Source organism: Heterodontus francisci, chromosome 26, assembly GCF_036365525.1.
Source record: "Heterodontus francisci isolate sHetFra1 chromosome 26, sHetFra1.hap1, whole genome shotgun sequence".
In the NCBI taxonomy this organism is placed as follows: Eukaryota; Metazoa; Chordata; class Chondrichthyes; order Heterodontiformes; family Heterodontidae; genus Heterodontus; species Heterodontus francisci.
In genome coordinates, this window is record NC_090396.1 from 68,487,449 (window position 1) to 68,513,816 (window position 26,368).

The 26,368-nt window shown below is 41.3% G+C and overlaps 1 protein-coding gene across 1 annotated transcript in view; it reads right to left on the reverse strand.

Annotated features, from left to right (window-relative positions):
* Positions 1 to 365: 365 nt before the first annotated feature.
* Positions 366 to 26,368, reverse strand: part of LOC137384441 (protein kinase C alpha type) — a 358,799-nt gene continuing 332,796 nt past the window's right edge. The window contains exons 16-17 of the mRNA XM_068058500.1: positions 20,613 to 20,753; positions 366 to 4,595 (exon numbers count right to left, since the gene is read on the reverse strand). Coding sequence (XP_067914601.1) covers positions 4,431 to 4,595; positions 20,613 to 20,753 — 306 coding nt within the window. The 3' untranslated portion in view covers positions 366 to 4,430. The remainder of the gene's footprint in view (positions 4,596 to 20,612; positions 20,754 to 26,368) is intronic.

Genomic DNA, 26,368 nt, shown 5'->3' on the forward strand with positions numbered 1-26,368 from the left:
TCTTTGCCTGCTAATTGGAAAGTGGTGAACAAAGATTCACTAAAGGGGAGCTAGAAACAGGGTGTGTTTAAAATTAAACCCTGTTCCAGTAAGACCAGGTGAAGGCTGAAGGGAAACCCTAGACCTCTTTCTCACATGGTCGTAACACTCTTCTTCATGACTATTACCAATGACACTTTTTGGCAAGTTGTGTGTGAGTGGACATTAGTATAGAGACTGAACTGGCTGGACTTTGAGGCCCTCTACACTCAAACTGTTAAGACCACACACAAATACCGGATTCTTGGTCAGCACTGGAACTGCGTACCTGAGTAACTTTCAACATCTTTAGACAAGGAAGAAGTTTGACGAAAACATTGCAAAGGTACATTTAAATCAAAGAAAACATAGTTGATAGCCGCTTTGTTTATTTTTACACATCATTAAACTACAATTAACATATAACAAACAATACCACGCTAAACAATGAGGAAAGCAAGTTGCTTCTTATAGAATAGAAAAAGAAAACATTATGCTTTAATAATGCACCACCTCCAACCAACATCTAAATGAATATTGTGATCTCTGTACCTGTTGCTGTACTGGCTTGCTACAGTTCCTAAATGTTTAGTGCGCAATGGTAAAGAAAATAATATTACTACTTAAGATGAAGAATGGGAATAAGACTTTTGGCATTGCAAATCAGAAATTTGAAACAATACCTTTAAAACACTTAGATATGCTGTGAAAATATATATATTTTTTGGTCCTAATCAAGTGATTTACCTGCCATTTTACCAGGTCTGTAAACAAGGACATGACTTGTGATAAGATGGAATTGCATCACTGATCTTTGCATTTGAAAAAAAATCTGCAGGGCAACGATGTCATAGTAGCTTACACTGCACAATATATATCGGGGTTTCTCCTGTGTGAAAGACTCCTGCAACCAGTACAGCAACTGTGGGATTGAGCTTCTGAAACCAAGCCTGGCCCTGAAAATATTCTAACAGCCCCAAGAGTTACAGCTTTGTCAGTGCCAGTTCCCATATAGCTTTCTGCAATATTACTAGTTTTTAAGGTTTTTAATAAGGATATATCAGTGTTTAAGAATCCTGACATCAGTGCTTTTTGGAACATTCATACATTAAAAAAAGGGGAATTCTATACATGTAGATGTTTATTTACCAATGTAGTGTGAAAACAGGGAAACATGGGAAGTTTTGCTACTGAACAAAGATGCTCACAATAAATTGTATGACATGTTACATAAATTGTTCATATAGAAACTCAACCACTTCAAGATGCTAAAATCTCTGCACTTTATGCAGAACTGTACCAAAATACAAACTTTTGGGTTTCCTGAATCGTTCAGAAAAATTGATTTTCTTTTTACTGAAGATTGAGAGAGGGAGGGGGGTAACAGTTCACTCGGTAATTGGTACACTCCATTTTCAATGACTTATATGAAATGCATGGCTCTGTTTATTTGCCTGTTGGTAATGACTCCAGTGCTGTATTTCTGTGAATCTGTGTACTCAACTGAAGTCACATTTTAGCATTATTGGTGGTGATGTTAATAAGGTGGTGATATGACATCTGCAGCCACTTCAGTAAATAGGGTACCCATGGCTGGGCAGGGGAGTTAAAATGCAGAAGGTCAACAAGAGTAGTTCATAGAATATAATCAGAGAGAGCAAAGCTCAAGCAGTTTGTGAAAACATACAAAGCCATGTGGTTGAGTTACCATCTTGAAACTTAATTAGTATTCTTCAAATATATAAATGATAATTTAATTTAAAAGCGTTTGTTTAAAGAAAACTTAAAATGATATGTGGCAAGATAGTGTAAAGCAGATGAAAGATGATAGCTATGTGGCTGAGGGCTTATTTGGAGTGAAAGACAACAAATTACCTGGAATCAGATTTTATTCAGCAGTACGCATCAGAATAGACAATGTGGCCTGAATAATGTTCTGTACAGTGATGCACGTTTTTTTGTGCAAACCTCAAAACATTTTTAAAAGAGGCAGTCCCATTAACAGACTTCCTTTTCAAAATTCAGCTCTTACAAAGAACATGAATAACCATTTTTATTTTGCTGTCTATTTTTATTAGTTAATATTATAATTTGACCCAAAATAACCAGATGAAATTGTAGAAGAGATACAGAACTGTAATACTTACAGATTCTGACAATGTCAGAAAGCTGAATTAATGTTAGTTGCATCATACGTAGCTATGTTAATACTTATTCAGCTGTCTTAAACCATGGGACTTAGAGACTCCGCCAAGTCATTCCCTCAATGATGTCTTCTTCATTCCACTCAAAACAAAATAACCATACCGTTGTCAAAGATAATCCTAATTTTTTTTTTTGGAGAGACTGCCTTTTGAAATAATTTTGGGGTGTTTGATAAGGAATAGAGATCAGACACCCGATCAACCTTGAACTTTTTTCCCCCAATCTTAAACCTCAACAGAAAATTATATATATATTTTAGCATTTAATTTACAAGCATCTTCCCTCTTTACTACCTTTACTTCAGTAAGTATTTGTATTCAAGCTGACTAGGTAAACTCAGTAAAACGTTTGGTCTGGAAGGTTACTCTAAATTGTGAAAGATGTCACACAGAGCAGTGCTTAACTGCATATTAGGCGTTACATATTTTAATCATTGCCTTTATTTATCTAAAATGCTTGCATTTAGCATCAATTAGTCCTTGTTTTAAATACTGATGTTTCAACTTACATTTACTGCATCTTCAATAAATCAGGAAAGTGCCTTTGAATTGTGTAATGTGAAGAACAGGATAAAGAAGGGTTAACTATCAATCAATGCAACAAGCACTGAAGGATGTGATTTAAAAAAAAAATACTTGCCACTTTCAATTGTAATTTATTTTTTTTTTTTAAAAGGTGCATTTTTCAACTTGGATATGGCAAACACTATTTAGACCAACAACCAAACATACGTGCTTTCAAAATGTCGTTGCATACGGCACCTATTGACAACATGCTCGTTGTATTATGACATGCATTTCTTAAAGGCAGAATAGTGAGTCACTAAATTACTGTTTCCAAAATCAAGGCAAAAATGATAATAACTGATTCTGATTTTGTAACTGAATGAAGATGCACATATGGACATTCTACCACTCTTTGCGAATTCGCATTTACTGTTCAACCTTGAGAAAAATAAAGCAAGTTTGACCAAAATAGTTTTGTTTACTGTAGTGGTAATTACAGGAGCTAAACAATACATCAAGAAGCTTTTTTAAAATGTATTTTCCTTTAACAGTACAAGCAAACATCTTAAGAAGAAAATAGCTTTTCTGTGCCTTAGTTTAAAAACTGCAATAGGTCTTTTAAAAGTTCAAGAAAACCTTCAGTTAGTATGTTAAAGGGGACTGTTGTGCGAAATGCCATGTCATTTTTCTCAAAATGTCACTCAAGTGACTGGATGCTATTTCTGTGATGCAATTTACATAATTACATTGCACGTTTAACAAATGAAAGACAATTGCCAAATGCTGTTCTATGAAGTTAGTGCTCCTGTAATACATTGACCATAAGCTTTAACAAAGCCAAAGCTTTGCTGCAAGCTGAACATTGCTATTTCTAAGAAACAAAAGCTCATCCCATATAATAAATTGTAATGAGATAAGAGCTAGACAACTGTAGCACAGTATTATCTTTGTAGTTTCATATAAAATTAGTGGAATAGTCTCCTGTACTGATTGTTTATTTTCTGTATCTTTGAACAGGAACATGCTAAACTCACGGTGTGATTCACGTGAGAAAATGTATTACATCCTCTCAGTAGCTACTTTGGACAAGAGATCTGTAGTAATGTTAAAATACCAAAATAATTTGATCGACTTTTCTTCTCCTCTGCTCTCCTTTAAACTATTTCCTGCAAAACGTTCAGATTTCTTGTTCTGTAATCCAAATGGAAATATCAGTTGTATATATTAGTGCAAATTGTAGATGGAGAATGTCATGAGATACAAATTTTGATTTACTCAAACATATTTCATCAATGACATTTTTGGAGAAACAACTGTTTTTGACTATTAACCATCCTTGATTATTGGGAAGACGAAGGCAGGAAGAACTGGTCCCTTGGGGGCCAAATGTATATTGCAATTTGTACCTCAACATTTAAAAAAATATTAGAAACCAGCAGAGGAGAATGCATGTCTAAAAATCTTCCTGTCTTTTTAGTTATCAGAACAATTCACAATTATATTAGACTGATTTAAAGCTGGACTTTAAAATTGTCAATAAATCTCCTTAATGTATATTAATTTTTTTCTAAAAGTTAAAAGTGCTTGTTACTTAACCTTTTCTGAACATTGTTAATCCTGTAAAGTTAATCGTTGATTGAATATAGACATTTTAAACAAAGGCCCATTTACTGTTGCTGCTTGTCCTCTTCATTCTGTGTTTCATACAACATTGGTTAAACTGGGGTGAACAAATTCTTGGTTTACAAATGAGAATCCTTCAAACTCTGCCTGGTCAATGTTAGCTATGACCAACTGGTCAGGTGGTGTTAACACTGGTTGGCCACGTGTGAAGAACTTGTCAAAGTTTTCAGCGCTTCGGCCGCACTGTAGGGAGAGAAAGAAATGTCAGGATGTTTGTTCAGAGAACATAGTGATTCCTTAGTGAAAATTCACTAGCAATAAACCAATGTCTACTGAAAATGAATAACTAATATTGGGACCTATCAATGACGTAAAAATGACATTTTATTTCCTGAGCTGGAAAAAGTAACAGTACTATATCTAGTATTTTCCAGTAGCAGTATTACTGTAAACCAGAAACCACTCCTGCAACACTATTTTTGGGAATTGCACTTTTGTGCAAATGTTTGGAGACACACCATGTGGTAACGAGAGGGCAGGGTTCATACAGAAATAAATAATGCAAGTCTACATTAGTTCATCATTGATAGTGATCATAAATGCACATGGATATGAATGAGTCAAATTGTTTTCAGAATTTTTGACCCATCTTTCTATCCGCCCACATTCCAGAGATTTTGTTCAGTTGGCCAGAATCAAATAAGCAGATTGTTAGAAAGCAGGCATTTTCTCAGCAAACTAGGAGTCCAAGCTATCAAATAATCTGATTGATATATCACTCCACATTTCCTGATTGTATTTTGAACTTCGAAACAAAGTTCTGAACAATACAAATTCCAGCATGTTTGAGAATCTTGCCCTTCAATGATCAAAAACCAGACTGTTTCAGCAGATTAGATGAGCTTTTATAATGAGATGTAAAACTTAACATATTAAACTAAATTTTAGGTTTCATTCTTGGTAAACATCTCTGCAGAAGAGCTTCTTGTTACCTTGGGGTGTAGATACACCTTCTATTCACGCCCCAAGCCAAGCTGTTCCAGTACAGCTACAATACTGACATCTACCCGGCAATGTGGAAAATTGCCCAGGTATGTCCTGTGCACAAAAAACTGGACAAATCCAACCCAGCCAATTACCACCCTATCAGTCTACTCTCGATCATCAGCAAAGTGCTATCAAGCAGCACTTGCTCAGCAATAACCTGCTCACTGACGCTCAGTTTGGGTTCCGTCAGGGCCACTCAGCTCCAGACCTCATTACAGCCTTGGTCCGAACATGGACAAAAAAGCTGAACTCCAGAGGTGAGGTGAGAGTGACCGCCCTTGACATCAAGGCAGCATTTGACCGAGTATGGCATCAAGGAGCCCTAGCAAAATTGGCGTCAATGGGAATCCGGGGTGGGGGGGGGGGGGGGGGGGGGGACTCGCGGCTGGTTGGAGTCATACCTAGAGCAAAGGAAGATGGTTGTGGTTGTTGGAGGTCAATCATCTCAGTCCAAGGACATCACTGCAGGAGTTCCTCAGGGTAGTGTCCTAGGCTCAACTATCTTCAGCTGCTTCATCAATCATCAATGTTACTTTCTCCATCATTAGGTCAGAAGTGGGGATGTTCGCTGATGATTGCACAACGTTCAGCACCATTCACAACTCCTCAGATACTGAAGTGGCCCATGTCCACATGCAGCAAAACCTGGACAACATCCAGGCTTGGGCTGATAAATGGCAAGTAGCATTCGCGCCACACAAGTGCCAGGCAATGACCATCTCCAACAAGAGAGAATCTAACCAACTCCCTTGACATTCAATGGCATTACCATCACTGAATCCCCTATCAACATCCTGGGGGTTACCATTGACCAGAAACTGAACTGGAGTAGCCATATAAATACTGTGGCTACAAGAGCAGGTCAGAGGCTGGGAATTCTGCAGTGAGTAACTCACCTCCAGTCTCCCCAAAGCCTGTCCACCATCTACAAGGCACAAGTCAGGAGTGTGATGGAATACTCTCCACTTGCTTGAATGGGTGCAGCTCCAACACCACTTGGGAAGCTCAACACCATCCAGGACAAAGCAGCCCACTTTTTTTGCACCCATCCACCACCTCAACATTTATTCCCTCCACCATTGACGCACAGTGGCAGCCGTGTGTAAAAGATGCACTGCAGCAACTCACCAAGGCTCCTTCGACAGCACCTTCCAAACCCACGGCCTCTACAACCTAGAAGGACAAGGGCATCAGATGCATGGGAACACCACCAGCTGCAAGTTCCCCTCCAAGCCACATACCATTCCTGACTAGGAACTATCTCGCCGTTCCTTCATTGTCACTGGGTCAAAATCCTGGAACTGCCTAACAGCACTGTGGGTGTACCTACACCCAAGGAATGCAGCGGTTCAAGAAGGCAGTTCACCACCACCTTCTCAAGGGCAATTAGGGCTGGGCAATAAATGCTGGCCTAGCCAGCGATGCCCATATTCCCCGAATGAATAAAAAAAAGTTCTGCTCACCATGAATATGTTCCCCACCCCCAGCCCCCCGGATGCAGCTGATTTTCTGTCCCCAGGAATCAGTTACTAGGCATGGATGAGCCAAACCTGAGCCAGAAACTAATGGTGGCAGGTTCTAGGTCAGTGTGCCACAAAGTGAGAATTACATAGAATCTATAGCACAGAAGCAGGCCGTTCAGCCCAACTGGTCTATGCTGGTGTTCATACTCCACGAGTCTCTTCCCACTTTAAGTACCTACATTGTCTTCCTTCATGTATGCATCAAGTTTCCCCTTAAACTTGTTAATGCTGTCTGTTTCAACCACTCCATGTAACAGCACATTCCACATTCTCATTTCACTTAAATTCTTTGGTTTGTTGGTGGCAATCCTGCATTTATATTCCATTGCTCTAAATTCGCTTACAAATGGATATAGCTTCTCTACATCTACCCTAACAGGTCTCTTCACTATTTTAAAAATCTCTATCATGCCTCTTCTTTGTCTCCTGCTTCCAGAGAAAACAGTCTCAGTGTGCTCAATCTTTCCCGATAGTCCAAAAGACTGAGGGGATAACAATTTATCAGGTGTTTATCCAAATGAAGGTAACGTCACGATCCATCACTGGATTCAAGTATAGACAAGATAAATGTAATATAATATCTTAATCCTATTTACAAGACAGCATAGCTTCAAACTAGAAATATACAAACATAGAAAATAGGAGGAGTAGGCCATTCAGCCCTTCGAGCCTGCTCCGCCATTCATCATGATCATGGCTGATCATCCAACTCAGTAACCTGTTCCCGCTTTCGCCCCATACTCTTTGATCCCTTTAGACCCAAGAGCTATATCCAACTCCTTCTTGAAAGCAACAACAGTTTGGTTTTTCAACTACCCTAATATCAACTGGGATACAGTTTGAAGGGCACAGAGGGCACAAAATTCTTGAACTGCATTCAAGAGAACTCTTTTAGCCAGCACGTAACAAGCCCAATGAGAGTGGGCGCAATTCTAGATTCAGTCTTCTGTAATGAAGCTGGGCAAGTGGATGAAGTGGCAGTGGGTGACCATTTTGGAGACAGTGACCATAGTACAGTTAGATTTAGCATTATTATGGAAAAGGACAAAGATAGAACAGGAGTAAAAGTTCTAAATTGGGGGAAGGAAAATTTTACGAAGCTGAGAGGTGATCCGTGACAGTGGATTGGATACAATTACTTGAAGGAAAATCAGTGGGAGGCATTCAAAAGCGAGATTCTAAAAGCACAGTTTAGACATGTCCCCACAAAGAAAATGGGTGATACTGCCAAATCTCGAGCACCCTGGTTATCGAGAAGTATACAGGGTAACATAAAGCAGAAAATGAAAGCTTATGACGGTCACAAAAAACGTAATACTTTAGAAAGCCTAGAGAAGTATAGAAAGTGCAGGGGTGAAGTAAAAAAGGAAATTAGGAAAGCAAAAAGAGGACATGAAAAAGTATTGGCAGGTAAAATCAAGGAATACCCAAAGATGTTTTATCAGTACATTAAGAACAAGAGGATAACTAAGGAAAGGGTAGGGCCTATCAGAGATGTACAAGCTAACTTATGCATGGATGCAGAAGATGTGGGCAGGGTTCTTAATAAGTACTTGGTCTCTGTCTTCACAAAGGAGAGGGATGATGCAGACATTGTTGTTAAAGAGGAGGAGTGTGAAATATTAGATACAATAAGCATAATGAGAGAGGAAGTACTAGAGGGTCTGACATCCTTGTAAGTGGATAAACCACCAGGGCCAGATGGATCATATCCAGGCTGCTGAAGGAAGCCAAGGAGGAAATAGCAGATCATCTGTGGATCATTTTCAAATCCTCACTAGATATAGGCGAGGTACCAGAGGACTGGAGGTCTGCGAACACTGTATCATTGTTTAAAAAGGGTGCGAGGGATAGGTCAAATAATTATAGGCCAGTCAGTCTGACCTCGGTGGTGGGCAAATTATTAGAATCAATTCTGAGAGACAGGATAAACTGCCACTTAGAAAGGCACTGATTAATTAGGGATAGCCAGCATGGATTTGTTAAAGGAAGGTCGTGTTTTACTGACTTAATTGAATTTTTTGAGGAAGTAACAAGGAGGATTGATGAGCGTAGTGCAGTAGACGTTGTCTACATGGATTTTAGTAAGGCATTTGACAAGGTCCCACATGGCAGACTGGTCAGAAAAGAAAAAGCCCAAGGGATACAGGGGAATGTGGCAAATTGGATCTAAAATTGGCTCAGTGACAGGAAACAAAGGATAATGGTCGACGGATGGTTTGCGAATGGAAATCGGTTTCCAGTGGCGTTCCACAGGGCTCAGTGTTGGATTCCTTGCTGTTTGTGGTATATATTAATGAATTGGACTTAAATGTGGGAGGCATGATTGGGAAATTTGCAGAAGACACAAAAATTAGCCGTGTAGTTGATCATGAAGAGGATAGCTGTAGACTCCAGGATGATATCAATGGTTTGGTTGAGTGGGTGGAAAAGTGGCAAATGGAATTCAATCCAGATAAGAATCATCTGAGCTCCAGGATATCACTGCAGGAGTTCCTCAGGGTAGTGCCCTAGGCCCAACCATCTTCAGCTGCTTCATCAATGACCTTCCTTCAATAACAATGTCAGAAGTGGGGATGTTCGCTGATGATTGCACGACGTTCAGCACCATTCGTGACTCCTCAGATACTGAAGCAGTCCGTGTAGAAATGCAGCAAGACCTGGACAATATCCAGGCTTGGGCTGATTGGCGGCAAGTAACATTCGCACCACACAACTGCCAGGCAATGATCATCTCCAACAAGAGAGAATCTAACCATCTCCCTTGACATTCAATGGCAAGACCATCGCTGAATCCCCCATTATCAACATCCTGGGGGTTACCATTGACCAGAAACTGAACTGGAGTAGCCATATAAATACCGTGGCTACAAGAGCAGATCAGAGGCTAGGAATCCTGCGGCAAGTAACCCACCTCCTGACTCCCCAAAGCCTGTCCACCATCTACAAGTCAGGAGTGTAATGGAATACTCTCCACTTGCCTGGATGGGTGCAGCTCCAACAACACTCAAGAAGCTTGACAACATCCAAGACAAAGCAGCCCGCTTGATTGGCACCCCATCCACAAACATTCACTCCCTCCACAGTGGCAGCAGTGTGTACCATCTACAAGTGCACTGCAGCAATGCACCAAGGCTCCTTAGACAGCACCTTCCAAACCCACGACCTCTACAACCTAGAAGGACAAAGGCAGCAGATGTGTGGGAACACCACAACCCGCAAGTTCCCCTCCAAGCCACACACCATCCTGACTTGGAATTATATCACCGTTCCTTCACTGTCACTGAGTCAAAATCCTGGAACTCCCTTCCTAACAGCACTGTGGGTATACCTACCCCACATGGACTGCAGTGGTTCAAGAAGGCAGCTCACCACCAACTTCTCAAGGGCAATTAGGGATGGGCAATAAATGCTGTCCTAGCCAGCGATGCCCACATCCCATGAAACAAATAAAAAAAAAGTGAGAGGTAATGCATTTGGGGAGGGCAAAAAATGGAAGGGAATACACAATAAACGGGAGGATATTGAGAGGGGTAGAGGAAGTGAGAAACCTTGGAGTGCATGTCCACAGATCCCTGAAGGTAGCAGGACAGGTAGATAAAAGGGTAAAGAAAGCATATGGAATGCTTTCCTTTATTGGCCGAGGTTTAGAATATAAAAGCTGGGATGTGATGCTGGAACTGTATAAAATGCTGGTTAGGCCACAGCTGGAGTATTGCGTACAGTTCTGGTCACCACATTACAGGAAGGACATAATTGCTCTGGAGAGAGTATAGAGGAGATTTACAAGAATGTTGCCAGAACTTGAAAATTGCAGCTAGGAGGAAAGATTGGATCGGCTCATGTTGTTTTCATTAGAACAGAGGAGGCTGAGGGTGACTTATGGAGGTGTACAAAATTATGAGGGGCCTAGATAGAGTAGACAGGAAAGACCTGTTTCCCCTAGTGGAGAGGTTAATTACCAGGGGCCACAGATTTAAGGTGATTCGTAGAAGGATTAGAGGGGACATAGGGAAAAATTAGTTCACCCAGAGGGTGGTGAGTGACTGGAATTCACTGTCTGGATTAGTGATGGAGGCAGAAACCCTCAACTCATTTAAAAGGTACCCGGACCTGCACCTGAAATGCTGTAACCTGCAAGGCTACAGACCAGGTGGTTGAAGGTGGGATTAGATTGGGTGGCTAGTTTTTTCAGACGGCGCAGACACGATGGGCTGAATGGCCTCTTTCCGTGCCATAACCTTTCTATGGTTCTAGGATGAAATCACAGTTTACATTTTATGACTATGGGCTTTATTTTGTGCAGGAGCAGGGCTCCTGGCGCCAGGCCGCAAAGGTGGGGAAAGCCCCGCCTCTGCATTTTATCAGCCCCTAGGAGCAATCCTCCGGCCTTTTGCTGTCAAAGTTTAAGGAGGCCGGATACCAGTCCCTTTAAAGACTTAATAGTGGCAGGGATCCCGTCCCCAAGAGCTGCTGGCAATCACAGGGCCTCGGACCCAGGCCCAACGCTGGAACCCCGAAGAAGAGGTAGGTGAGACAGGTTTACTGTGGCAAGTCTGGAAGGCCCCAGTAAGGAGAGGTGAGCGTTTGGTCCAGGGGGAGGGGGGCCCCAGGGGGTTCTCGATGGGGGTCCTCCGTGGGCCACGAATTGCCCATGTAGGAGGGACCACCTCCCCTCCCCTGCTCCCAGCCTGCAGGGAGGGCACCCCGTTTTCCAAGGCATCCTCCCCACACGGCAGAGCCCCTTATTTGGTCTCTGGGCGGGAAGGTCGGCGTCGGCCTATCCCGCCCCGGGAAATTGGAACTGGGATTCTCGGTGTTAGGTTCTGCAGCGGGCGATTCTGCCCCGATCCTCTGGCTCCGCTGCCACAAAACCCGCTGTCAGGGTGAGAACAAAATCCAGCCCTAGATGTGGAAGTGATGAAATGTATGGAACAGACTGGGGACAGTGGCAGCTGATCCTATTAGCAAACGCAAGAAAAATTTGTATAAATACTGATTAGAAATTTGTATGATACAAGAAAATGATATTTCTTAGATACTAGGAAGTGCAAGATGGCCTAAGTCCTTTCCCATTCCTCAGTCTTCCCACTCTGTTGGCTTATACCTAGAAGCAATGTATTAGGTGTTCAAAACCAATCTTTACAATCTTGTAATATATGTTCTGTGAAGTTTTACTCTGTCCACTTGGAGTACTAAAGTTTCTATATTTTATAGATGCCACATTTCGTTATTTGCCTTGCACAGACTTGGAATCAAGCATGACTGGATGATTTCTTCATCCTGCCCAACACCCTGTGATCAGGTACAATAGAAACATTTAAATTCATTTCCAAAAGACCAAATATCTTGAAGGGGGTGTGTGGGGGGTAGAGGGGGAGAGGAGGATTTAGTAAGGATAGCTTTTAAAATGACATGTCTAAGTTTACATTATTGAATTCAATAAACCAGACCATTCAGTTCAACAGCATAAAAAATACAATGTGCAATTGCTTCCTTTATTGAAGCTAAGAAAATGTTTTGTATTTTCCTCAGTAATGGGCTTTTGGGATGTGCAAAATAGCATAATGCATCAAACTTGTGCTATAAATTGATAACTATTTGGAGAAATCACAAAGCCTGAGATTATTTTCTTTACAGCTATGAAATTGCACCACTTACTCATTCATGATTCATTAGATTGTTAAATGATACCTAGTTTATACAGCATTCTATCAATCAAAATAATATAGGTATTACATTGTAAACCAGGATTGCCCTGGGGGGCCCACATTACAATTTTTGTCTTACATAGGGGGCCAGTGAGACAATCCCAGGAAGATAAAGGCATTAAAAATTTATCTTACTATTACTCAAAACAACAACAAATGTGCATTTTTCTGAAGAATCTTTAAATGAGACTAATTTATTGACTTACTTTCCCTTCACTATGTTGGACACTGGTTTAGTGAGATACCTGGCAATTTTTTTTTGTTTGCACAGGTAGTTAATATTGCCCACACACTTGGAGATGCAGAATATTCCAGATAGACGTCCATCTGTCAGGAATGATCTTAATCACTCTTTCTCCCTCCTCTCTCGGTGTCCCTCCCATTCCCGTGTTGTTTTGACCCCCATCTCTGTCCCCCTGACTCCCTGCCCCCACCCCCGTCTCACTGTCCTCTCTCTCTGTCCCACTCTCTCTCTCTCTGAAAGTTGCAGAGAGTGGGAGTGCTCAGCAGATGGGTGGTCTGTTTTTTTTTTAAAGAGATCGCAAGTCACAGCTGACAGGTAATGATATTGGTGATTCCGACTTTCTTTTAGAAAGTCCACCGGAAAACCCCAATCTGTCCGAAGTTCAGAAGCCATTGTTCCCGATGTCAGCTGTGACTTGTGATCTTTATTAAAAGCCAGTCTTCAGGAAGAAGCCAGTGGCAAATTTCCCATCTCCAGTCACGGACCCCTGGTGAAGATGTGGAATGGCCCCGGGTACAGTTTACATCCGCGGGCCGGATGGAAATCTTTGGCGGCCGGATGCTGGCCTGCAGGCCATATGTTGGACAACCCTGTTGTAAACTATATCTTGCAAATAGTGATACAAAGTTGAGACTATTAACACATTCCTATATGTGCGTTAGCCCATTATTTTAAGTAGGTTCGGTGCCTGGATAATGCAGACTGGATGTAATAGGAACAGATTACGTTTTCATATGTGATCAAATTTTATCTTGTTTTAATATATGAAAACCTTTAATAATTTAGCAATTTTGCACAGACTGAAGGAGCCTTTTAAAAACACCAGGGAGTAAATCCAGTTGCTTTAATGACAATGTGGGAGATACCGTGAGGTGCACAAAGACCTTGCTGAGATACCATCTGTTTTGTGCAGAAATGCAAAAGGAAAGCATTTCACTGGCCTATCCTTTAGTCTGTAGTTCATTTAGCACAGTTCAAAGAAGGAAAAAGTACATAGACTGGAAAGGAAGTGACATTAATGAATGGATACATTAATCTGGTTTGTAGCTGGTGATAGAGCTGAAGAAAGGGAATCACAGTAGGGAGACCAGTCTCGTCCCTTTAATGTGTCTCGTCTGTGTTTAAAATTATATTGAAAGGTAAATCAAAGTGACAGAAGGTATAAAGAAAATATTTTGCTTGTATGCAGCAGCAAGCCGTGTGGTAACTATTAGATGCAGTAATAGGTTTTGTCAATTATCAAACAAAGACACTTCACTGTGCCACTGTTCTGTCTTTTCAGTTTTATCCACAATTTTGTTTTTAGCTTTTTCTGCTCGAAGAAATATAGGATGTCAGAAGAAAACTGGAATAGTTCTGTATATTTAGCATCCACTGACTGTATCAGGAAGTCCTGTGCCCTTAGAAATGGAACACTAGCACCCTGTGGCCTGTGTGAGTGAGTCCAGTTTAATGCTGTGGTCTCATTATTGCTATGAACTGCATCGAGAACATTTACAGATGGCACAGAGACAAAACCTTCAATCTGAGCTTGATTCATATCCAATTTCAGAGATGAATGGATAGGTTCCTGATCAGAGTTCTTTTTCTTGCTTAAAATTTTTTTTCCCCCTTTTCCTCTTTCAGGCGTCCATACACAGCAGAACGGCTGCTGGTGAATTGCTCTCAAGTCTTTTGCAATGATCCTTTAGAAACCAATGGGAGGTTTATGAATCGCAGCTATCCTAATGGCACCTGAGATAGACTGCCATTGGGAACTGTCATTGGGGGACCCATTTATAGCTCTAGTATGACTATTATGCATGATTACATAGAATTTCACATCGCAGAAACAGGCCATTCAGCCAAACTGGTGTTTGCTGGTGTTTATGCTTCACACAAATCTCCTCCCACTTCAACTCAACTTATAAATACATCCTTCAATTCTTTTCTCCCTCGTGTGTATCTAGCTTCCCCTTAAATGCATCTATGATAATTGTCTCAACAACTTGTGATGCAGACATTTTCCTTTGGCTGTACAATCGGCCGAACTGGCAGAATTATTAGTGGAGACCATAATCACATTGCACCTAGTGTGTTGAATAGCCTGTATACCCCCTTCATCACAATTATTCCATATGGGTGGAAAGGGGTGAATACCTGATAGAAACTTATGTCCCAAATTCCTCTCCCTGTTCAAAATGTGCCATTGCTGAAACTTCTAGGCTTTTGTTTTGAACTTCCTCTTACCTATTAATATAATTCTTAAATATTAGATTTGATGCTGCATCTTTAAAATTCTTGGTGTATCACAAGGATAAGAACTGCCTGAAAAATCTGGAGTGGGGTCTGTCATATTAAATTGCAAAACAAGTTTTGTGATTTAAGAAACTGTATTTATACTGAAGGGGACTGATACTATCTGAAGATTTTTTTTTGAACTGAAATAGTTATTTTAGTTATTTGGCATAGCAATATCGCTACTGGATTAGTAGTCCAGAGGCCTGGACTAATGCAGGGGAGACATGAGCTTTAATCCCACCATAGCAGCTGGGGGGAATTTAAATTCCATTAATTAATAAATCTGGAATAAAATGCAAGTCTCATTAATAATGATCATGAAACTACTGGATTGTTGTAAAAACCCACCTGGTTCATTAATCTAGGGAAGGAAATCTACCATCCTTACTTGGTCTGGCCTACATGTGACTCCAGACCCACAGAAATGTGGTTGACTCTTAACTCCCTCTGAAATGGCCTAGCAAGACACTCAGTTGTAGGCAGCTCACTACCACCTGCTCAAGGGCAATTAGGGATGGGCAATAAATGCTGGCCTTGCCAGTGACGCCCACATCCCAAGAACGAATCAACCCATCTTTAGTTTAGTTTAGTTTAGAGATACAGCACTGAAACAGGCCCTTCGGCCCACCGAGTCTGTGCCGACCATCAACCGCCCATTTATACTAATCCTACACTAATCCCATATTCCCAACAAACATCCCCACCTGTCCCTATATTTCCCTACCACCTACCAATACTGGTGACAATTTATATAATGGCCAATTTACCTATCAACCTGCAAGTCTTTGGCATGTGGGAGGAAACCGGAGCACCCGGAGGAAACCCACGCAGACACAGGGAGAACTTGCAAACTCCACACAGGCAGTACCCGGAATCGAACCCGGGTCGCTGGAGCTGTGAGGCTGCGGTGCTAACCACTGCGCCGCCCTTGAAACCATATCTGAAACCATACAAATTCTCCCAGTTATTAGAAGCTCTCCACTGACAAGACCTATAGCTGTGCCACTCACCATTCTGGATTTTTTTTACAATTCACTGTTCAGAAGGCGTGCATTTTCAAAGCATGTCTAGATTAGGGCTGTAATTATATGTATACAGGAGCCCAAAATGCTTACCTATATTCATCGCCACCTGGATTCAGTCCAAGGAGGAAATTACCAGCATGTTGTTACCAGAGGGCTGTGGAAGCTGAGTCATTGTTTAAAGCAGACATGGACAGATTTCTAAATACCAAGGACATAAAGGGATATGGGGATAGTGTGGGAAAAAGGCATTGGAGTGGATGATCAGCCATGATCATATTGAATGGCAGAGCATGCTCGATGGGCTGAATGGCCTACTCCTGCTCCTATGTTCCTATGATTGCAGCCACCCCAAATCTTTCTGCAATCAGAGACAGCTCCAGGAATTACTTTCCTATGTTGTGCATACTAATTTTTTTTCAACAACTGAATTGCATCAGATTATATTAGGCTGATGAAATTTTTACCAAAGTTTAAATTTGATAAAGAGATGGGAAATTTTATTCTGACACACAATTGTAGTAAACAATTAGGTAGATGAGTTAATCTTTGAATTAGCCAAGATTCTCCACAATCTTCATGCTGAGACAAAGCTGCCGTATCTAACAAGTCAATGAATGAGCAACCATGAAACACACCATCAGGGTTCACATTGCTGTTTTGTAAAGGATGTGGAGAACAGTAAAAGGAGCTCTGACAATAGTCGACTGATGATGGTGCTACTCAGGTTTTAGTGTCATAATAAAATCACACATCTCCACGAACATTAAGTTCTGCAAATGTATACTGTAGCTCAACTGATTTTTCTAATATATTTCATTTGATAAATGATCAGTGGCAGTAGTCTGTCCTTCTCGACCTATCTACCCTTGACATGGTTGACCACACCATCTTCTTCCAATGCCTCTTCACTCTCATCCAACTGAGTGGGACTGCTCTCACCTGGTTCCATTCTTATCTGTCTAATCATAGCCAGAGTAATGGCTATGATTGCAATGGCTTCCTTTCCCACTCCTGCATCGTTACCTCTAGTGTTCCTCAACGATCTACCCTTGTCCCCCTCCTATTTCTCGTCCTCATGCTGCCCCCTCAGTAATATCATCCCAAAACAAATTGTTAGTTTTCACATGTACACTGACAACACTCAGCTCTACCTCACCACCACTTTTCTTGACTCCTGCACTGTTGCTAAATTATCAGACTGCTTGTCTGACATCCAGTACTGGATGAGCAGAAATTTTCTCCAAGTAAACATTGGAAGGACGGAAGCTATTGTCTCCGTTCCCTAGCTACCGACTCCATCCCTCTCCCTGGCTACAGTCTGAGGCTGAACCAGACTGTCTGCAATCTTGGTGTCACATTCCACCCCGAGAAGAGTTTCTGACCTCACATGCACGCCATCACTAAGTCCACCTATTTCCATCTCCAGAATGTTGCCCGACATCGCCCCTGCCTCAGCTCCTCGGCTGCCAAAACCCTCATCCATGCCTTTGTAACTTCTAGATTTGATTATTCCAATGCACTCCTGGCTGGTCTCCCACATTCTACCCTCTGTAAACTTGAGGTCATTCAAAACTCTGTTGCTCATGTCTTTACTCGTACCAAATCCCGTTTACCTATCACCCCTGTGTTCAACGACCCACATCGGCACCCGGTCAAGCAACGCCTCAATGTTAAAATTCTCTTTCTTCTTTTCAGGTTCCTCCGATGCCTCGCCCCTCCCTATCTCTGTAATCTCCTCCAACCCCACGACCCTCCGAGATATTTGTACTCATCTAATTCTGGCCTCTTGAACATCCCCAATTTTAATTGCCTTCAGCTGCCTAGGCCCTAAGCTGTGGAATTCCTTCCCTAAACCTCTCTGCCTCTCTTTCCTTCCTCCTTTAAGATGTTCCTTAAATCCTACCTCTTGGACCAAGCTTTTAGCATCTGCTCTAATATCGCCTTACGTGGCTCCGTGTCAAATTTTGCTGTATAACATTCCTGTGAAGTGCCTTGGGATGTTTTATTCCATTAAAGGTGTTGTTTAACTTGAATCACCACAACTTTGAGCTAAGCTTTTTGTGTAGAATTTGGTCAAATGATTTTTGAAAGTCTAGGCACATGTTGATATTAAGTCTTCACACCCCGAGTGATCATCAGCCAGTTATTCTGCATTGGAACATGGAGGAGAAAACCCTAGAATCATGAAAAAAAAATAGATGTTGCAATGGAGGAATTGTAGGGTGCTTCTGGATGGATGGATGAACTGAGATGGGCCAAATAATCTTCCTGATCTATATTTGTTTTGTGGTCCTTGTGACAGAATTGCAGGCCCATGCAAAATTGATGTGCTGGAATCTCAACTAAAAAGTAAACAGTTGTCCTGTCTATTGCGAGGTGCATTATTATTGTCCTCTCAGGCTTACACTGTTCCCTATTAAACTATAAAGTACTTTGGAATTGCAGTTTCTGCTGTAGGAAACATACAGCCACAATGCGTAAAGCCAGTCTCAGTTGGATGTTTAGATTTTCATTGGTGTTTATGAAGTCTAAATATATTCTGCATGGATTTTAAATATAGTTCCTTAACAATTTTCAAGATCTATTCTTCTCTCTATCACTTGCCAGTTTTCAGTGAAGACAGCAAAATGGTAGCCTGCTCCTAGGCTTCTGCCAGTGCTCCTGTTGCCTTAACTGAGGCACATGAGAGTAAAGCAGGTTGACTTGCCCTTCAGTTTTCTCTTTCCGTGTGGGAAACTGCTTAGCCTCCAACTTGACTGCCGTAGTATCTTGCCATGCTGTGGGACTGCACTTGGGTTATAGCAACAAGCTTAGACCACCTACCCTGATTCCTTTTCTTTAGAAAAGGAGAAACTCCACTCTATGGTAACTGCACAAAAGAAGGTTTGCTTGGAAAATGTACCCTCACAAACCTTTCTGACAATCTCAGACTCAAAGAATTGTTACAGTGCAGAAAGAGGCCAGTCAGCCCATCATGTCTGCACCGGCTCTCTGAATGAGCAATTCACCTGTATCATTCCCCCGCCTCTCCCTGTAACCCTGCACATTCTTCCTTTTCATAGAACTGTCTAATTCCCTTTTGAATGCTTCAATTGAACCTGCCTCCACCACACATTCAGGCAGTGCATTCCAGACCTTAACTACTGTCTGCGTGAAAAAGTTTTCCTCGCGTCACTTTTGCTTCTCTTACCAAATACTTTAAATCTGTGCCCTCTTGTTCTCGATCCTCACACGAGTGGGAACAGTTTCTCTCTATCTACTTTGTCCAGACCCCTCATGATTTTGAATATCTATCAAATCACCTCTCAGCTGCCTTTTCTCCAAGGAAAACAGTCCTAACTTCTCCAATCTATCTTCATAACTGAAATTCCTCGTCCCTGGAACCATTCCTGTGAATCTTTTCTGTACTCTCTCCAATGCCCTCACGTCTTTCCTAAAGTGCAGTGGATGCAATATTCCCACTGAGGTCAAAGAACAAAGAACAGTACAGCACAGGAACAGGCCATTCGGCCCTCCAAGCCTGCGCCGATCTTGATGCCTGCCTAAACTAACACCTTATACAAACTAGTGTCTTATACAAAAACAAGAAATGCTGGAATCATTCAGCAGGTCTGGCAGCATCTGTGGAAAGAGAAGCAGAGTGACCCGAAACGTTAACTCTGCTTCTCTTTCCACAGATGCTGCCAGACCTGCTGAGTGATTCCAGCATTTCTTGTTTTTGTTTCAGATTTCCAGCATCCGCAGTATGTTGCTTTTATTTTAGTGTCTTATACAAGTTCAACATAACCTCCTTGCTCTTAGGCTTTATTAATAAAGCCTAGGATACTTTATGTTTTACTAAATGGAATGTGTAGCTTCTCTGGCTATAATCAACATGATCTCATTAAGCAAAGCTGATGACTGAGTACTTTCCCACTTCTAAAGCACAAAAATCAGCCTGATATGTGTTAAGAAAGCTGGACTCTCCTCACTTTTCAATGAGAAGCTTGGCTTGCTTTATTTTCTAAACAGTGATATTCCCATATAACAAACAATTTGCCACTGGCAAGAACATCATTTAGATATGCTGGATGCACACATGACAGTGACGAGCCTTTCCCATCAATCCTGCAGGCTATTTGTCTGGTAATAATCACTAAGTTAGTTTCATGATTATTTGTTTTCCTATAGATCTAAAAGACTCCTTAAAGGAAGCGACCACATGAACAAATTTTAGTTGAAAACCCTTAGAAAATGTCTGGAAATGGATGCTTGAAGCCTTATACTTACAAATTGTACCTGACCTTTTTTTTAAAAACTCTGCTTTCTCAGCCCAATTATTTATTGAACAGAAATGTTATATCAATCTCAACTCAGCTGCTTCTACATGTGCACATAGCCTAGTTTTCCTACACAGGACATCAATGGTACATGTATTTCAGCACACTCACCACTTTTGGCTTGAATGGAGGCTGTATCTCCCTTTGTTCCAGTCTATCCCAATCAATTCTCCGGAAGAAAGCATGATCCCGGATATCTCTCTCTCCCTCAGATCCACAGCCAAGACGCTTTGCTGGGTGTTTTGTCATTAGCTGTGAAAAAGAGAATATTTTTAAAAAATGCTTGAGATAAAATAGATCAGGTTATCAAATAGCTTGCACAGGATATATATAAATTCCAAGAGGTTCGCAGAAATGCTGAGTTGTCCTTGTGAACTAAAAAGCTTAAAGAACAAGCTAAATCCTGTTCAATAGGACATTTCTGAAGAAACTATTTTGGCAAATGTTTAACACAAATGGCTCTTATAATCATTTTTATTCTGATTGATTCTTAGGTGGGAGTATCATTTACATATACTGGAAAAAACGATTCCCGTTTTGCTCAAACACATTTGGAGGAAATTTTTTAATTTTTCTAAATTTTCAACGTTTCATCATCACTGGTAAAAAAAAAAAGTGTTATTTTCCAATCCCTGTGGTTAAGGACTTATCGAAACATCCGAATGCTTTTGCCAACTGAATCATGGACTGCAGCGAGCAAAGGATATTAATACTAAAATCTCATATGACCTGATGTATTGTTAATGGCTTTTTGTTTTGGTTGCTTTCATCTTTATGCCAGTCCTTACACTGGAAACTTGAGAGTAGGTGGTCAATATCCACTAATCCTGCTTTGATTAGCACAATATTCCCAAACAGTGGTGGGCCATTATTTTTTTGTGACTGCCCATCAGAGTGTGGCATCTCAGAGGGATTGAGCAGCTGTTAGCTAATTCTGGTCATCAGTTGTTATTAATACTGCTTACCTTGTATTTAAAAATGTCAGATTTGTTTTAGTTAATCAGCCTGATGCCATACCATGAAAGATAGAGTCATAGAGTCATATTGCACAGAAACAGGTCCTTCAGCCCATCGTGTCTGTGCCGGCCATTAAGCACCTATCTATTCTAATCTCACTTTCCAGCACTTGGCCCGTAGCCTTGTATGCTATGGCGTTTCAAGTGCTCATCTAAATACTTCTTAAACATTGTGAGGGTTCCTGCCTCTACCACCTCTTCAGGCTGTGCATTCCAGATTGCAACCACCCTCTGGGTGAAAAGGTTTTTCCTCAAATCCCCTCTAAACCTCCTGCTCCTTACCTTAAATCTATGCCCCCGGTTATTGACCCCTCCGCTAAGGGAAAAAGTTTCTTCCTATCTATCCAATCAATGCCCGTCATAATTTTGTATACCTCAATCATATCTCCCCTCAGCCTTCTCTGCTCTAAGGAAAACAATCCTAGCCTTTTCAGTCTCTCTTCATAGCTGAAATGCTCTAGCCCAGACAACATTCTGGTGAATCTCATCTGCACCTTCTCCAGTGCAATCACATCCTTTCTATAGTGTGGTGCCCAGAACTGTACACAGTACTCCTGCTGTGGCCTAACTAGCACTTTATATATGATAGTGCATTACAAATTTGCATGCATGTGAGTTTCTCCACAAACCCTCACATGCACCGTTGTTAATATTAAAGGAGCTGTTTTTGGGACAAACCCCAAGTAAAGATGAGGCACATCTTCACTGAAGGGTTGGAAGAGAGAAAGATAATGATCTCAGGACTGCTCACAGAGTAGCACTAAAATAGTATCGACCTGGGAGCAAATCGTCCACCTATCTACTCTTTTAATCAAGAAATATTGTGTCATTGGGATATCTAAAAGTGGGAAAACAAATGACCATAACAGCAAAAAAAACTGTTTCACCAAAAAATGAGATAACTGTGGTAAATGGCCTTGTGAATGAAGATTCCGATACTGATACAGACTACAAGTCAGATGTCATTTTGTAACGAGTTCCCAGGGAGAACGGGGAGCCTAGAAAGTAGATCCAAACCAGCTTGAAGCTGTGCTGCACTGAGATTATTGGTGTGCCGCACCGAGATTGTGGGCGGTTGTGCCGCAATGAGATTGTGGGCGGTTGTGCCGCACCGAGATTGTGGGCGGTTGTGCCGCACCGAGATTGTGGGCGGTTGTGCCGCACTGAGATTGTGGGTGGTTGTGCCGCACCGAGATTATTTGCGGTTGTGCCGCACCGAGATTATTTGCGGTTGTGCCGCACCGAGATTATTTGCGGTTGTGCCGCACCGAGATTATTTGCGGTTGTGCCGCACCGAGATTATTTGCGGTTGTGCCGCACTAAGATTATGGCCAAACTGAAAATAAACCATGCTGCTTTTTGTTCTTGTTGTGGTTTAAGGGCAACCTTTACTTTACCCTCATAATCACAGCAGTTCTTGCATTGTCACCCCTGTGCTTGCTGACCTACATTAGCTCCTGGACCACCATCACCTTAATTTAAATACTCACCCTTGTGGTCAAATCTCTCCATGAACCCCCACCCCATCTGTGTAACCTATAAAATTCGAACAGGACTTGACAGGGTAGATGCAGGAAGGATGTTCCCAATGGTGGGGGAGTCCAGAACCAGGGGTCATAGTCTAAGGGTACGGGGTAAACCTTTCATGACTGAGATGAGGAGAAATTTCTTCACCCAGCGAGTGGTGAGCCTGTGGAATTCGCTACCTCAGAAAGCAGTTGAGGCCAAAACATTGTATGTTTTTAAGGAAGAGTTAGATATAGCTCTTGGGGTCTAAAGGGATTAAAGGGTATGGGGGGAAAGCAAGAACAGGTTCCTGAGTTGCATGATTAGCCATGATGATGATAAATGGGGCGGAGCAGGCTCGAAGGGCCGAATGGCCTACTCCTGCTCCTATTTTCTAAGTAAGTTCCTCCAGTCCTACAGCACTCCAAGAACTGAGTTCCTCCAATTCTAACTCTTTTGCATTCCTAACTTCCTTCACCTTACCATGCCTTCAGCTGTTCCAGCCATAGCTCTGGAATTCCCTCCCTAAATCTCTCTACTTCTCTTCCTTTAAAACACTCCTTAAAATATACCTCTCTGACCAAGCTTTTCTTCGGCTGTCCAATTGACTCCTTTGGCTCGGTGTCAATTTTTATTGATTATGCCCTTGTCAAGTTTTTTTTTAAACTCCAGAAAGCTTGTTGCTGAAGTTTTATGCTGGAGCCAATCTTTACTCAGTCCTGCATTTATTTTACGAAGTAAAACGATGACAAACATGCAATTCCTCTCTCAAACCTTCACCCAGTTTCAGTAAGTGTCTCCTTATATATATTGTCATGCAGACCCTCACCTGCCAAGAATGAGGCATATTAATTTTGTCATATGAACATTAATTTTAAACAGTTGCTGGAGTGAAGAAATGACTTGTTAAAGAGATCACCAGACATCTGCATACTAAGAAACAGTGCTTGGAGAGACAAAAGAATTGCTCACTGATTCAATTAACAGAGACTGGGTTGGGAAAGGTGATCCACATCTTGTCGGGGTAAAAGAGAGCCCTACAACCCTCCCCCCCCCCCCCCCCCCCCACCAAGTGCTTTGAAATCCACAAAGACAGGACTGGTTAAAGCAGCTGGTCACATGACTGACTGGCTGATCCAGTCTTTTGAATGAGACATAGGACAGTTTGAATTTAAACTACAGTTTGCAACTGAAACTGGAACAAGGAAGCTTCTCTCCTGGCTGGCTTTCTCTCGCTTTCTCACAGGCCACCGGACCCATGGAAGACACATAAACCTCAAGAGAGAAAAGACTCTTGACATCGAAACAAGTTGAAGTGTGAACTAGGCCCCAATGAACAGCAGGACTTACAGGCAACCAAAGACTCCACAATGAACTCAAAGGACTGTAATTATAATCCCAATATTGCCTCAAACCTTTCCCCTTTATTCTTTTCTACTTTTTCTGTCTCTATCTGCATGTGTGTTTATCGCGTATGCATGCTAGCGTGGTCGCATCGCATATTCTTAGTCGTTAACCAGATTTGAATTTAAGTTTAATAAACTTCCACCTTTCTTGTTTAAATCTAACAAAACCTGTCTGATTTCTTTGCCTTACAATTGGAGCAATGAGCAAGGATTCGCTAAGGGGGAGCTAAAAACACGGTATTTCTAAAATTAAACCCTGTTACGGTTAAACCAGGCAAAAGCTGAGAGGGAACCCCTAGACCCCTTTTCACCTGGTCGTAACAAGTAAGACCCTAATTAACACCCTCCACCTGCATATGATTAAACACAATTAACAAAGTCCCTTCTTTTTCTTTAAATAAAACTTAGAGTTTAATATACACAAACATTTCAAAACAAATGAAAATAAATAACATATTCCGTACACAGCATTACATTGCGAGATGCCCATGCTCAAGGACCCCTAACAATTTCTTTGTACAAGCATTTCTTTCTGTCAAACTGTCAGATAGATTTGCATGTACCCATTTAATTTTGGAGATTTCCTTTGTCTCCAGCAATTGTTTCAATCCAGCAAGGTCAATTCATAACCTTTTTCGCTCACACATTTTGTAGAATGTACATTATCCCACAAGGAACGATTATCTATATAACATTCTATGGGTATCTTATCTTCAGTACACCCCTTGTACAGAATCCCACCTAAACTATTTGATAAACAGACCCCCATATCCACTGCCTCCACAAGAGGCAGTGTTTCTGCAGCTAAAGTGCTTTTAACAACCCTTTTTATTTCCTTAGCTTCCCAATCAATAGGGCAACATTTCCAATTTTCACCCAGCAAAAATATTATGAAACCACTCGAATATCCATCAGCAAGATTAGCACATGAAGCATCATTAAGACTGACTAGTTTCATATTATTTAGGTCACCTAAGGATGGGAACTTAAGTATGCATTTCGCTAGATATAATTTTTTAATGTTTTATTTGCCCTGAAAACATTGTCAACTTTTTGGTGTTTCATCATAGTACTTAACTCCAACACATCAAAACTAGCATCAGGTCTAGTCTGAGAACACAACCAGTTTAATTGACCAATCAAGCTTCACAATTGCTCTTTCTCTTCTTTAGATATATCATCATCTTTCTGTGATGACCTAAATGATTAACCGGGACGGGAGTAACACTCTCTAAATAGGATTGTCGATTTAAAGTTATTCCAGACTTATTCTGCTTAACATGCAAACCAATATATTTAAAACACCCCACAAGCTTGACTCCCAATCTTAAATTCTACTCTAATTTTATTAATACCACATTTCTCAAATTCTGCAGAAATCATGAACGTGCATCATGAAGATGCCTGAAAGTTTCCCTTTATACCAATAAAACATTGCAGGATCTGCTTTTAGTTGAACATGACCAATTTTCAACAAAACAGATTTCACTGAGAAATACCACACCCTGGAAGCATCATTAAGGCCATAGATGCATTTGTTCAGTTTCCATAGTTTTCCTTCTGCATCTGTTGTCTCTTTAGGCTGTTTCAGAAACACTTCTCTCTGAGAAGTATCACCCTGCAGAAATGTGGCTTTTATGTTGATTGATCTACACTCTCATGAATATGTGGCCAAATGAGCTAAAAAATATTATCAAAATTACTTTTCCAGCTATGAGAAAGTCCACTCTAACATCGGTATCACCCAGTCGCTCTTCAAAACCCCTCGCAACTAGCCTCGCTTTAGCCTTATAAGTTCCACCTGGAAGCACTTTTTCAGTACAATGTGACAAGTCTGGCTGTCCCTTATCTGGTACTTCAGAATAAACACCAAACTCTCTCCAACTCTCTAACTCCTTTTGTTTTGCCTCGCATTAGTTTATCGAGTTTATTGGCAGCC